At 47.6% G+C, this 12,330-nt stretch overlaps 1 protein-coding gene across 1 annotated transcript in view; it reads right to left on the bottom strand.

Annotated features, from left to right (window-relative positions):
* rptor (regulatory associated protein of MTOR, complex 1) overlaps positions 1-12,330 on the bottom strand; it is a 163,874-nt gene continuing 151,544 nt past the window's right edge. The window contains exons 30-35 of the mRNA XM_079998650.1: positions 6,812-6,918; positions 3,309-3,436; positions 1,907-1,993; positions 1,392-1,508; positions 674-803; positions 1-266 (exon numbers count right to left, since the gene is read on the bottom strand). Of these exons, the coding sequence (XP_079854776.1) occupies positions 198-266; positions 674-803; positions 1,392-1,508; positions 1,907-1,993; positions 3,309-3,436; positions 6,812-6,918 (638 nt within the window). The 3' untranslated portion in view covers positions 1-197. The remainder of the gene's footprint in view (positions 267-673; positions 804-1,391; positions 1,509-1,906; positions 1,994-3,308; positions 3,437-6,811; positions 6,919-12,330) is intronic.

The raw sequence follows: 12,330 nt of genomic DNA, 5'->3' as shown, positions 1-12,330 counted from the left end.
TAGAGTTCGTAAGAGTTTTTTTTTTTTCTCAGCAGCCATCAACGTAACTGGGACATTCAGGGTGGCAATTGCATATGTACAATAGAAGGTCATTTACATCCTGGCTCCAGGGGCTCAGGGTCAGAGGTCAGGGGTCACGGGTGGTCCTGGGGAGGAGTCGGAGGAGCGGGAGGAAGGGGGTCTCCGAGGCTGTGGTGTTATCTCAGCCTCTTCTCAGCTGAATAGATGGACATGTAGTAGTCGTTGCTGCCCACCGCCAGGTGAGGCTGAGGAGAGAATGCGCCGTAGAGGGAAGATGATGAATTAAAAAAGGTGTCAGACGAAAAAAAGCATTTTAGGCATGATCGTGAAAAGCAGGATATCGCTGACATCCCATAAAGGCTTCACTCCTCAAACATGCTTTTCAAGATTCAATTTTTTTCCTGTCGTTTGCTCTGGTGGATACAATTTAAAATCCTAAACATTGTTCACTAATTAGGCCAACCCAGGCCCCCATCAAAATGGCGGTTCCCATGATGTATAACTGTTACATAGCGCAACCTCGCTGAACGCTTCACTATCAAGAAACTAACTTCTCACGGTGCTCAAATGCAGAACTAACGGGGCGTAAAGTGTGGCCGTTAGAGCGAGCGACATCATCCTCCCTCTCCTCCTCCTCCTTCCGAGGGCTCACCCAGTAAGGATGGAAGGCTAAGCAGCTGATGGCCCCGATGCGCTGGCCCATGAAGCCGTCGTAGTATTTGATGTTGCTGATCACGTCCCCGTTGGAGTTGTACACCGCTATGAACTGGTTCATCGATCCGCTGGAGGGAGGAGAGAGCGAGAGAGAGACAGAGACAGAGACAGAGACAAGACACACACACACACACACACACACACACACACACACACACACACACACACACACACACACACACACACACACACACACACACACACACACACACACACACACAGCTTGATGAGGCAATTTCTTTGATGCCGTCGACGTTTGGACGACGTGAGAGCTTGTTCAGTGTCGTGTTAGAGATTCTCCATTAGAGATGGAGAAGCTTCCAAATACGTTTAAGAAGGAAAAAAAACGAAACGAAACAACAGGCGGCCATTTCCCATTGAACTACTCGAGTCCCTCAACACAACAGAAACTGAGGAACGTAAGCAGTGAAGCATCAAAGTCAGCTCTTGACAACGGTAGAGCCGGGTCGATGCAGCAGACCATAATGTGTGACATTATGAATCATGTTTCTCCATTAAGGACAGGCCTCGGTGTGTCAAATCAATGAAGTCAAAATAAAGATGCTGGGACTTCAAATGCAAGGCATCCAACTAACTTTACAATGTCCCCGTGTCCCTGTTTTTAAAGGAGCCGTAGCTTGTTTTTTTCTGCACACCAAGCGAACAGGTTGGCCTGCGGGTGGATGTCCAGCGCCGTCAGCCCCTTCACCGTCTGCAGCACGTTGACGGAGTCGGGAGACCGTGGCTCAAAGAAGCGGACGTCCCCGTTGACGCTGGGGAGGAAACACAATAAAAAAATGAAATAAATAAATAATAATTAATAAAAAAAACAAACAAACAGCGTGACCCTCCCATGCCTCACACACCATCCCACACAGTCTTTATTTTCAAAATTAAAAAAACAACAAAAAACAACAACAATTACATGAACGAGTAGAAAAACGCAATCACAAGCGTTTATTTCCCACTGATACGCGGAGACTCTCTTCCGACAGCTTCAGCTGCCGCCGCACGAACTTGAGCGGCGGCCATTTGCCTTCGAAACCAAAGGCTCGGACGGGCCTTTTACGCTCCTCCGCAGGGCGGAAGCGGCGACCCCACGGCGCAAACCGCCGCGGCGCGGAACGGAAGACAAAAGGCGCTGGTCGGAGGGAGGAGGGAGGAGGCGTACCTGACGCTGATGATGTGTCCCTCCGTTTCCTTCTGCAGGTGAGCCTTCACCACCCAGGCCCCGTGCTCCCTGTAGGTCATGACGCGGCTGCCGGTGCAAACACACAAGACAGAGGGGAACAATGTCGACAGCGATATGCAAAGGTGAGGTGATGCGACCACTGGGGGGCAGCCTGATATAAGGGCTGCTCCATCGCCACAGCAACGGCCCCCCGACGAGACCGAGGCGGGTGGAACTTCAGCCCAACGCACGATGAGTGAGCCAGCAGGTACGTTGGAGTTGCTCTCATTGAAGCGCTCTCGTCACAACGTTGTGATATGATTTTTAATTCTGTGCTTTTTTAGGAATCTGGGAACTGAGAGACGCGTGATATAAAGCTCCTTCAGCGTTTCAATCACATTCACTCTCTCCCGCCGGTGCTTTGAATGGCTGGAGGCGAAACAGGGGACACGGTTCAAACGGGTTCCACCTCCGGTCGATAAGGAAAGAACATTTATAAAAAAAAATAATAATAAAAAAAATAAAAATACAAAAACCCCAGTGTAGAGATATCTTTCTAATTAGAATAGCAATCATAAAAGTGAGGCTTGCGAGTGAATCTTGGATTAGGGTGAAATCAATTTGTAAAACGAGACATTTAGTTCTAGCAGAGATGTGAGAGCAGGCTGAAAAATGGAATAATATGACACAACTAACAGGAACCTAGATTGTACAGACGGTGCAAACTACAACACCAACTTTACAAATCTGACCGGGAACGGATGTCCGAGGCGTCGTAATTAGAAAGAATATTCATATCAATTCGGTCTAGTCCGTCCTACACTAATGTTGGGTGGGGGCGCTGCGGTTCATAGAATGGGCATAATTCTTTGCCCGAGGATAATTCTTAAGCTTGGTTAAAGATTTATGGGGTACTTTGTGGCTTAAAAAAAACCAAAACCAAAACTTTTTTTCCCCCCACCTTCGAGGGCTAGAATTAAAATAATGTTTATCCAATGAGTGGAGAACAGCGCTAGCAGCGCCCAGGAGGAAGGAAGAGAGTCACCCCCAGAGGCAGATTCACACCGCACGATCGTAATTCAACATAGAGAATTTAGCGGAGAGAGAAAATGAAGGACGCGTGGGGGTCAAAGCAGACACAATATTTATGGTTCTGCTCGTTCTCAGTGTGTTGAAATGACGTCAGGACCATTTAAGCAAAATGAGCTACGAGCTGAATTTTAATAGGCCAAATGAATTAACTCCATGATGAATTCAATTGTTGTGATGCAAATTAGACATTAAGTAAAGCAAAGGGGTCAGAGGTTAGGGGCAAGTGTGTGTGTGTGTGTGTGTGTGTGTGTGTGTGTGTGTGTGTGTGTGTGTGTGTGTGTGTGTGTGTGTGTGTGTGTGTACCACCCACCATTCGTTGGGGCCCATTCTCCTGTCATACACGCGCACGGAGCCGTCTCCGAGCCCGGCAACAATCAGCGAGCGCTTGGAGTCGCACGACAGACTGGTGACACAGCTGTCTGCTCCTGTTGGGATGTCCTGGTAGACACACACCCAGGTAAACAGTTACAGTGATACAGTCACACACATCCACGGTATAAATACTGTGGATGTGTGTGTACGCACGCACGCACGCACGCACACACACACACACACTTACGTTTTTTAGTTTCCACAACGTTATACAAATAACAGCGCATCAGAATAAACACCGAAAAAATACAAGACATGCAATCAAATAAAAAATAACAATGAATAGTTGTCTGGAAAGGTTTCGATATTCACACAAATATATTTTAATTAGGCCTTTATTTCGTCGGGGGCACCTCCCATATAAATATTCAATTTCTTCCAGTTCTTTTTAAATTCTCCTTGACTCTCGGGAGGTTTTTTTTGGTTTTTTTTTACTTTTCTTGGACAATTTCCAGCCGCTGTCCCCGCTGAGGAGTGTTCACACTCAGTCCAGTTCTGGCGCCGGCTTTCTGAGCTGCAAGTTAAACTTTATTCAAGAAGAGGTGCTTCTCATCACAACACCGTCAACGTGCCCAACGTGCGTCACAGGGCAGGTATTTGGGATTTCGTATCCCAAAACATTCATAACAACTGCATTAACATTATTATCTGCCTGCTTTTTTTAAAATCTGATATGATAAGACGTCCTGAGGCCTCTTCTGTTTGTACGCGTCCACAGCCACCAAATCACACCATTTCAACTTCCATCCGGTTACCACCTCATCTCCTTTGTAAAGTGTCTTAACTGCATGTATCTTTAAAAAGATTGGTTTTCGAGACCATACTTCGCTGGATCACGCGCCCCTGGCTTCAACGTTGAGTGGGATGCAAACCACCTCGGTGTGCGAGCCCCTCCCTCTCATTTGTGTTTTTTCCTCTACAACATTCCGTATTTATTTATATGTCTCAAGGCTCCTGTCAAATATTGGTCTCCCGCCGAGACCTGGGTGCGGTAACCCTGTGTCTACCACATCTACACCAACAGGCTCTGAGTTGAGCTGCATACAAATATCCCCTCGGTAAAGCCGCCCCCGCCCCCCTACTTTTAGGCAGCTGAAGTGTCGTATATTTTATTCTTGCCTTTTTTGCGATTCCAAATTAATCTTGAGATCACCTCATCCCAGGCTATGAATTTGTTTTGGGGACCGTTAATTGGGAGAGATTGGAATAAATACAGCAGCCGGGGTATGATATTAATTTTAACCGTTTGCGTTGTGGCACGGAGGTCTGGAGGGAGGGCGGAGCACCTTTCAACGTCGCCTTGGATGTTCTCATCAGTTTTGTTATAATTGGTTTTTAAACATGTCGGAAAGCGTTTTGGTTATAGTTCCACCAAGACACTTAATTGATTCAGAATTCCATTTCAGATAATAAAGCGTCTCTGTTTTGTTGTGACGCAGAACGATGAAAAAAAATAATACGTGTTTTTGTTCTATTCAGTTTACACCCTGAGTCGTGTCCTTACGTTCCAAGAAGGTTCGTTCGTTTTGGGAGAAACTGACCTGGTTGTTCAATAAAAATAATGACATCATGGGCAAAAAGGGTGCAATGATATGTTCTTTCCCCCGCCTGTGTTGACCCCCTGCAGGTCCTCACTGCCTTATTGCTTGTGCTTAGGGTTCAGCATATAAAGCACAGAGAGCAGGAGGAAGGCAACAGCCCCGCCTAGAACCTCTCTCCAGCTGGATCCCATCACATCCCATCACCTGAATCCAAGCTGGAGGCTCATGATAAATAGCTTTAATAGACCCAACTATGATTTCATCTCAGCCAAATGGCTTCAGTACTTCATATAAAAACACGCAACCAGCAACTATCAAACGCTGTTTCTGCATCCGGACTAACCAGAACCAGGCTTGTACCCTTGTTTTCGAGCCTTGTCTACAATATGGAGGGTTCTTCTAATATAGTCCTGTGTTTGGCGCCCTCTCATAAATTACGGGCGGATCTTCATTGATCGGGTCTGCCTCAAATCTTTTGCAAATGAATGAGGTAAATAGCTCGGAGTCGACATTTAAAAGTGATATCGGCCTGAACTTTGTCTTTGTCTTCCTGAGGTAAAATGGTAATAATTGGCTTCCTTCCGTGATGGAGGGAGCCCAGCCCTCTTTAAGGCTCCAGTTAAAACAGGCAGAAGCAGAGGTGTCGGCTCCTTCCTCTAGGCCTGACACCGTTGTGATGGAAACCCAACGCTGCCTGGTGTTTATTGGCCTCCTGTCGACCGAGCTCCCAGCTCCTGAGCCGTAAGTGGTGACGTGATGGTTTCATTCTGTATCTCTCCAATAGATGGCAGGTCGAGCCAGTTGAGAAAACTTCATTGTTTTTTATCATCCGCTGGTGGTGGTTTGGAACAGAGTTTCTTACAGCGCTCTTCAAATATTCTCTCTCTATCTCTTCTGGCTCATGCAATTATTGATTGGTTTGACGGTCCCTCATTTTATGAATTATAGTGCAGGCCGGCTGTTTACGCAGGCGTCTGGCTGCGAGTCCGGCTGCTTTTGGACCCGATTCATAATAAGTCTGCTTTACAAATCTTTCCCCATTTTTTCCATCCCTCCCCTGAGGATCTCATCCCGTTCCCCAAATTCTTTGTAATACCGATTGATCCTCTGTGTTTTCGCGTTTCTCCTCCAGTTCTCTCAGCATTTCTACTTTGTGTTTGTATGTGGCTGGTCAGGGTGTTTTCAGGGCGTTCAGTTTCCCACTCTCATTATTCTCTTCTATATACTGTACCTTTTTATCTCTTCCCTATCTGTTCCACATTTGCCTTATAATTCAAAATACCCACATTGAGCCTCTATACAGTATTTCTTTTTCTACTATTTACATGTATTGTCAAGCTGATCACATTATGATGTGATACATCTGCCCCCTGGATTTTACACTCTATATATGCCCCCCGATTTTACTGTATAGGCCTGTGTATGTATGTGCGTGCGCGCACGCAGACGCACGCACACGCGCACACACACACACACACACGCGCACACCCCCATAACTGACACAGTCCCACTCGCAGTCACATCTACAAATCAACATGCAAATCCCCTTGTAAACCCTGTAGAAAACCAGCGCAGGGAGCTCAATTATCACGACGCTCATTAAACATTAACCGACTGAGAGGCTAATGAATCACGTTCGCCGGTGACGGACGGTCCGTTCCGAGCGTGCGCTGGTGTCAATATTCAGCCACGGGCAACACTAGGTCATCTCCGCCGCTACACAGCCCATGCGTCAACACAATAATTGGAAAAGCTGAACGCCCTTCCCTGTGACTGCTGCGGGATTTCACGGATAAATGAGACGACACACGAGGTAAAAAAAAAAAAAAAAAGAAAAGAAATGGATGCCGAGGATGTAGAGCATCGAGAGAGATGAGAGACGGCAGCTGGCGTCGAGTACCTGGACCTTCATCTCCCGCTCCGTGTCCCAGATCCTGACCACGCGCACGTCTCCGGAGGTCATGAGGAGACCGGTCTCCTGCTCCCAGTCCACCACCATGCCGGCCCCTGCAAGTACACGGGCACAAGGACGCACGTTGTCACCTCGCACACGGCGCTTTGATGGGCCCGCGTTCCGCTCGGCCGGACCGAGAACCCGGGACTTTCTTCCAAACTCTCAAACCGACGACTTATCGCTGCGCTCGCTTGACATTTGGAACGGACCGAATTCAAATCCAACGGGAGTGACAACCCCCGGGGCGCGAGCCTGGACGCACTGGCCGCGGTGCACCTGGTGGTTTGGGGGCAGAGCGTGGCTAACAGCTGGCACTACAGAACTTGCAAATACCCCCCAAAAAATAATAATAATAATAAACAATGTAGAAAATGTCATACCAGGAGCAGGTGCATATGCCACGAGCGTGGTGGGTAGAGCTGCTTTGCCAGAGTTGAGAAATAAGAAGACCGAGTGACGGATATTATAATAGAATAATAACCGAGTATAGCTCAATGAGTGGAAAAGAAAATGGCTGCAACATCGGAAAACCCGTCGGCGGGAAACAAAGCCGGAAGCTTCTAAATTGGGTGGTGGGGATGAGTCCCGGTGTGATGACGTGGAGGGAGTGAAACCACGGAGGAAGACAGAAACATGACCACCAAGGAGACCTTTCTTTCAAGGCAACCACCTCCTCAAATACACCTCTGCTCAAGTCTTATTATTTTTCTTTAAGATTATAAAGAAGTTAATTTAACTGTTGAGCCCCTAAAGTTATTATTTCTAGTGATTTATCTTTATTTATCTATTTTCCCGTTGTGGTTTTCTGGATCACCTAGTGGCTTAGCTTAGCATTAGCTGAACTGCGGTTTAAAGGACTACCACATTTGCGTCAACACCCGGTCGCAATGTTGCCGCTCGGTGCGAGACCATGATGCAGCTGTGGCCACACCAGGCTCCCCCTCTTTTTCAGCGATTGACAGGGCGCAGGGCGTCGTCATGTGGCCCTCTCGCAGGCTCATCGTTTCCGTAAACGCCGCCCGTCCGCCGACCTCAGAGAGAGAGAGAGAGAGAGAGTGAAAAGGGAGACGCTGCCGTGATTGACGTCCTCCTCGGCTGGAGGGAGGGCGGGACGCTGAGGTAGGATTCCGACTGCCGGTCGCTTTCCGGCTCGTTCCCTATCCGAGGGTGTTTTTTCTGGTTTTTAATATTTACTGGAAATGATACCAGCCAGCCGCTGCTTCCCAAGGACTGATCCACATGCACCAGCACACTTCACTCCCACTGTTATACAGACAGAGCTCTCGCTGGCCAGGACCACCTCGACACATTTTTCATTCATTAAAAAAATAAAAATAAAATATTAGTTGTTTTTTCCAAATGCCATCATTCCACACATTCGATGGTGACCACTCGGCTGTGGGGACCGAAAGCGCAAGGATGCTGATGAATTACCACAGCTGTTGCAAAACGTGCATTTTTTCTATGATTTAAAAACCTAAACGTAAAGGCAACAACAAAACAACCAATCCAAGACGCCGAGAACAATCGCATCCCTGCACTGTTCTTCTGGCCAAACCGGCGTGTGTGTGTGTGTGTGTGTGTGAGAGAGAGATAACCCCATGTGGAGGGTTCAAAGCTTCCATTGTGGCATGCTACAGACAGCTCATCGCACTGCACGTGCCCACGGCTATCAGCGTGGGCACGTGCAGGGGAAGACACTGGAAGAACCTCTTTGCAACGCCCCATCAGCCCCCCACCCACACACCCACCCACACACACCCACACCCACACACGTGTTGGCTCATTGCAGACAGTGAGAAGAAGAGACAGCACTGCAGTTGGGATTCCGGGTGGAGCACACCACATCCACCCGTTCGCAAGGGTGAATGCAAAACAAACCAACACATTTGATTTTTTTTTAGATGTTGTGAGGATAAGCAGGATTTTTTGGCAGTTAAAAAAAAACAAAAACAAAAAAACACACAGAATGGATTAATTAATAGCAACCATCCCGTGAAGCCCTTTGATAGGTTTTTTATTTCACAACAAATAAAATCTGATTAGATCATAAAGATTAAGGAGAACTTGATTGTGGTGAAGAGTTGAGTGGGAATTCCACTCTGTCCTGCATCAGCAGCCGAGGTTTTACCTTCAGGTGACGATGGCTCCAAAGCAGCTCTACGTGTAGTGAGGCCAGTGAGTGTACTATTACTACTACTTCTACTGCACTACTATTACAATTACTACTACTACTACTTCTACTCCTTCTGCACTACTACTACTACTACTGCAGCTGCTATTACTACTGTTACTACTACAACTACTACTATTTATACACTACTACAACTACTACAACTACTGCACTACTACTACTGCTACTGCACTACTACTGCAGTACTACTACAGCACTACTTCTACTACTGGTGTTGAACTACTGCTCAGACGTACACAACCAGACACCAGAGGATGCTTCAATTCGGTGCTTTGTGCCGCCCTTTACAAGCGTCTTATTCTACAATGTCTTGTTCCTTTTTTCCCGTCACCTCTGTGGCGGTCTCCCCACACACCCCTCTCATCTGTCAGAACCCCACCCACCACCCACCATTTGTCTGCCTTCACTCTGCCTCAACCTCCCTCTCACTTCATCCTGAACCGTTTCTTGCCCGTCCGTCGGCTTCTTTACCAACATCACCCCGGGTGACAAAATCCTCCCCGACTTCCCGTCAATTACGTTCCTCTGGAGTTCTCCAGCCGTCCGCGGTCACGCAGCGCTCGCAGAGCAGCGACCTCTGCGAAAGCTGGGGGGATCCTTTGGAAGCCGCGCAGAAATCGATAGGAGGGTAATGAACGGAGATGCATGAACATGAGTGAGGGAGTGCAGGCAACGCTGCCTCCGCCTTGAGCATCACCAGATGGATGGCGGGTGAAGGTGTATTAGTCTTCCCGATAAACGCTCGCTCTGCATCCATCCATCCCTGCCGCTCTCACTCAATGTCGACCTGCACTTCTCTAGTGAGACCCGAGGAAAAAAAAAAACAAAAAACGAAAAAGGAGTTTTGCAACCCCAAATAGGATAAAAGACTCAAGACTGTGTTAGCATGCAGCACAGCGGGATATCCCCCAATCATAAGGGAAGAAAGCAGCCGAGTGCCGACAAGGGCGTACTGCAAAGGGAGCGGTTGCCTCATTGCAATGCTCCGTTAGCCTCCAGTTCTCCTCATCAAATGTTCTTAACGCTCTCTCCTCTCTGGAGAAGCCGCTTCTCCTGCATTCTCATTCAGAACCATTACCTCTAACGATGGACCGGCTCCAAAACACACACCGAAGCTCATTATTAGGAAAAAGGTGGAGCTCGCTAGAGAACTCATTCAGAACGCGAGTACTCAAAAGTGGTGGGATTTGGAATTCAAAAGTATTATTTCATTTGAGTCCAGGTCCAGGTAGTTTGGCACTTAATCGTTTCCTTGTTAATGAAGAGAAAAGAGAAAAGGCAAGACAATGTTCTGAGATCTCGCTGCTGTTTAGCAGCACATTCCAGTGCAGGAGCGGAGTAGATCAGCCAGCTAATTGCTAAAATGGTCAAAAGGGGCCTGCTATCTCTGAGCTTAGTAGGGGAAAAGTCTTTTTTTTTGTTTTTGCAAATAGGTGGATTTCATGGAGGCAGAGAGCAGCATGCCTTGGAGTAAAATCATTAACAGCGGAGAGGAAATTGCAACTGAGAGAAGAGACAAAAGTTAAAATGTGGTCTGGCAGCAAAACTGCACTGTCTACTGGTTCTGTACTCATACTTTTACTAAAAATCCCTAAATGATCAACCACCATGACTTGACCGTAATATGATATGAAAAAAAAAATTAAATTAAATTAAATTAAAAAACGAAACAAAAAAAAAAATGCGTCCAGTAGCTTTAAATTAAATGTGTAGCTAAATGTGCACCAACGAAGTTATCGAGTACTTCAGTACTCATTCATTCCATGGCAGTACTCGAAACAGGAAATCAGATCAAATGTGCATTCTGCCAACTGAAGCAGAGGGCCTCCTTCCTCCTCTGCGTCCTTCTCTCTTCCCTCTCTGTTCTGTTTGCTTTGAGCAGCTGCACGGAGAAACAGGTGATGAACCGACGAGGCACCTTCAGCCTCGGACAGAAGCTGTTTTGTGGGGATGGTGGCTGTTTCCAGCGGGTGGGGTGCAAGCACCCCTCCAGGACGCCTCATCCTCCGTTACGAAGGTGACATTTCTTGCGACGTTCGGGCGAACCAACTGACTTGCGTGGACCAGAAGGCACTTTGACCGGACTGGACGGGCGGGGTCAGGTGTGACCTACAACAACTTGTAAGAAAATGTGGTTTGATAGGGCCCGGGCCAAAGATAGAAGGGGGTGCAGTAAACTTCAGTAGATATCAGTGTCACACGAAGAACACATTGAAGGCTACTATGAATAATATATCACTCACTCTCTCTCTCTCTCTCTCTCTCTCTCTAAACCCTCAGGTATTTCTTATATCTCTTTGGTGAAACATGTCAAATTACCATTCTACAAGCCATTTGAAATCAGACGCCGATGTCAAATCTCGCTCTTCTGCACATGGAACGTGTTGCCGCCCCCGCCCCCGCCGAGTTCATGTCCACAACATCTTCACGAGGGTCAAGTCTGTTTTCCACGACGCTCCAACGTGAACGACGGCGACGGATGTTACGACGACAGGGAACGTCCCCGGCGATGATGAGACGGCAACACCACGCAGGCGAGGCCCCTCTAAAGAAGCTCCGTGATGGAACGGAACAGAACCGTTTCCCCTCAAAGTCGAAAATCTTTTCGTCTGCTGAACACGACTGGAGCTCCAGGAATTACTTTTTTTTTTTTTTTTGTCTTTTTGGACGTGCTGATGTTATTACTAGACTGTTATTACTAGACTAAAGCACCCTGCAAACACCTGTTTTGCATCATAGAACAGCTTGTGCACACCAAAAAAAAAAAAAAAAAGCCTCTCGAGTTCCGCCTGGATTCGTTTTAAATTTCATGTTTTGGTTTCCTTTTGCACAATTACCCCATCACACTTTGCTGTGCCTCTCGCCGCCTCCTCACCGGGCGCCCCCCCCCCCATTTCGGATTCCCGGCGCTCCGGTCTCGACAGGGAACAGAGCAACCCCGGCCGAATGTGGAGCAGAGCGAAGTGTCTGTCTCACTGCAGCCAAACAGGCCGGGGCCACCCTACTTTAACAACTTGAGAAGTTTCGCTCACAAAAAAGCGACCCCCCCCCGAAATGAAGACTGATCCGCCCTAGCAGAGGGAATGAGCCGGGGGGGGGGAAAGAGTAAACGGCGGCGTAAAAAAAAAAAAAAACCCAAACGAAAACAAAACAAGTTGAAACATTATAAATGACGTCTGCATCACAACTTAATTAGGCCCGTGCCGTCCGCCGCCACGTGGAAGTCCATGTGCTGCTCTCCCGAGGACTCCTGAACAAACACTGATGAGAA

Source organism: Zeus faber (assembly GCF_960531495.2).
Source record: "Zeus faber genome assembly, chromosome: 4".
NCBI lineage: Eukaryota > Metazoa > Chordata > Actinopteri > Zeiformes > Zeidae > Zeus > Zeus faber.
The sequence above is the reverse complement of the archived record's forward strand: the minus strand, read 5'-3'. Positions and strand labels throughout refer to the sequence as shown.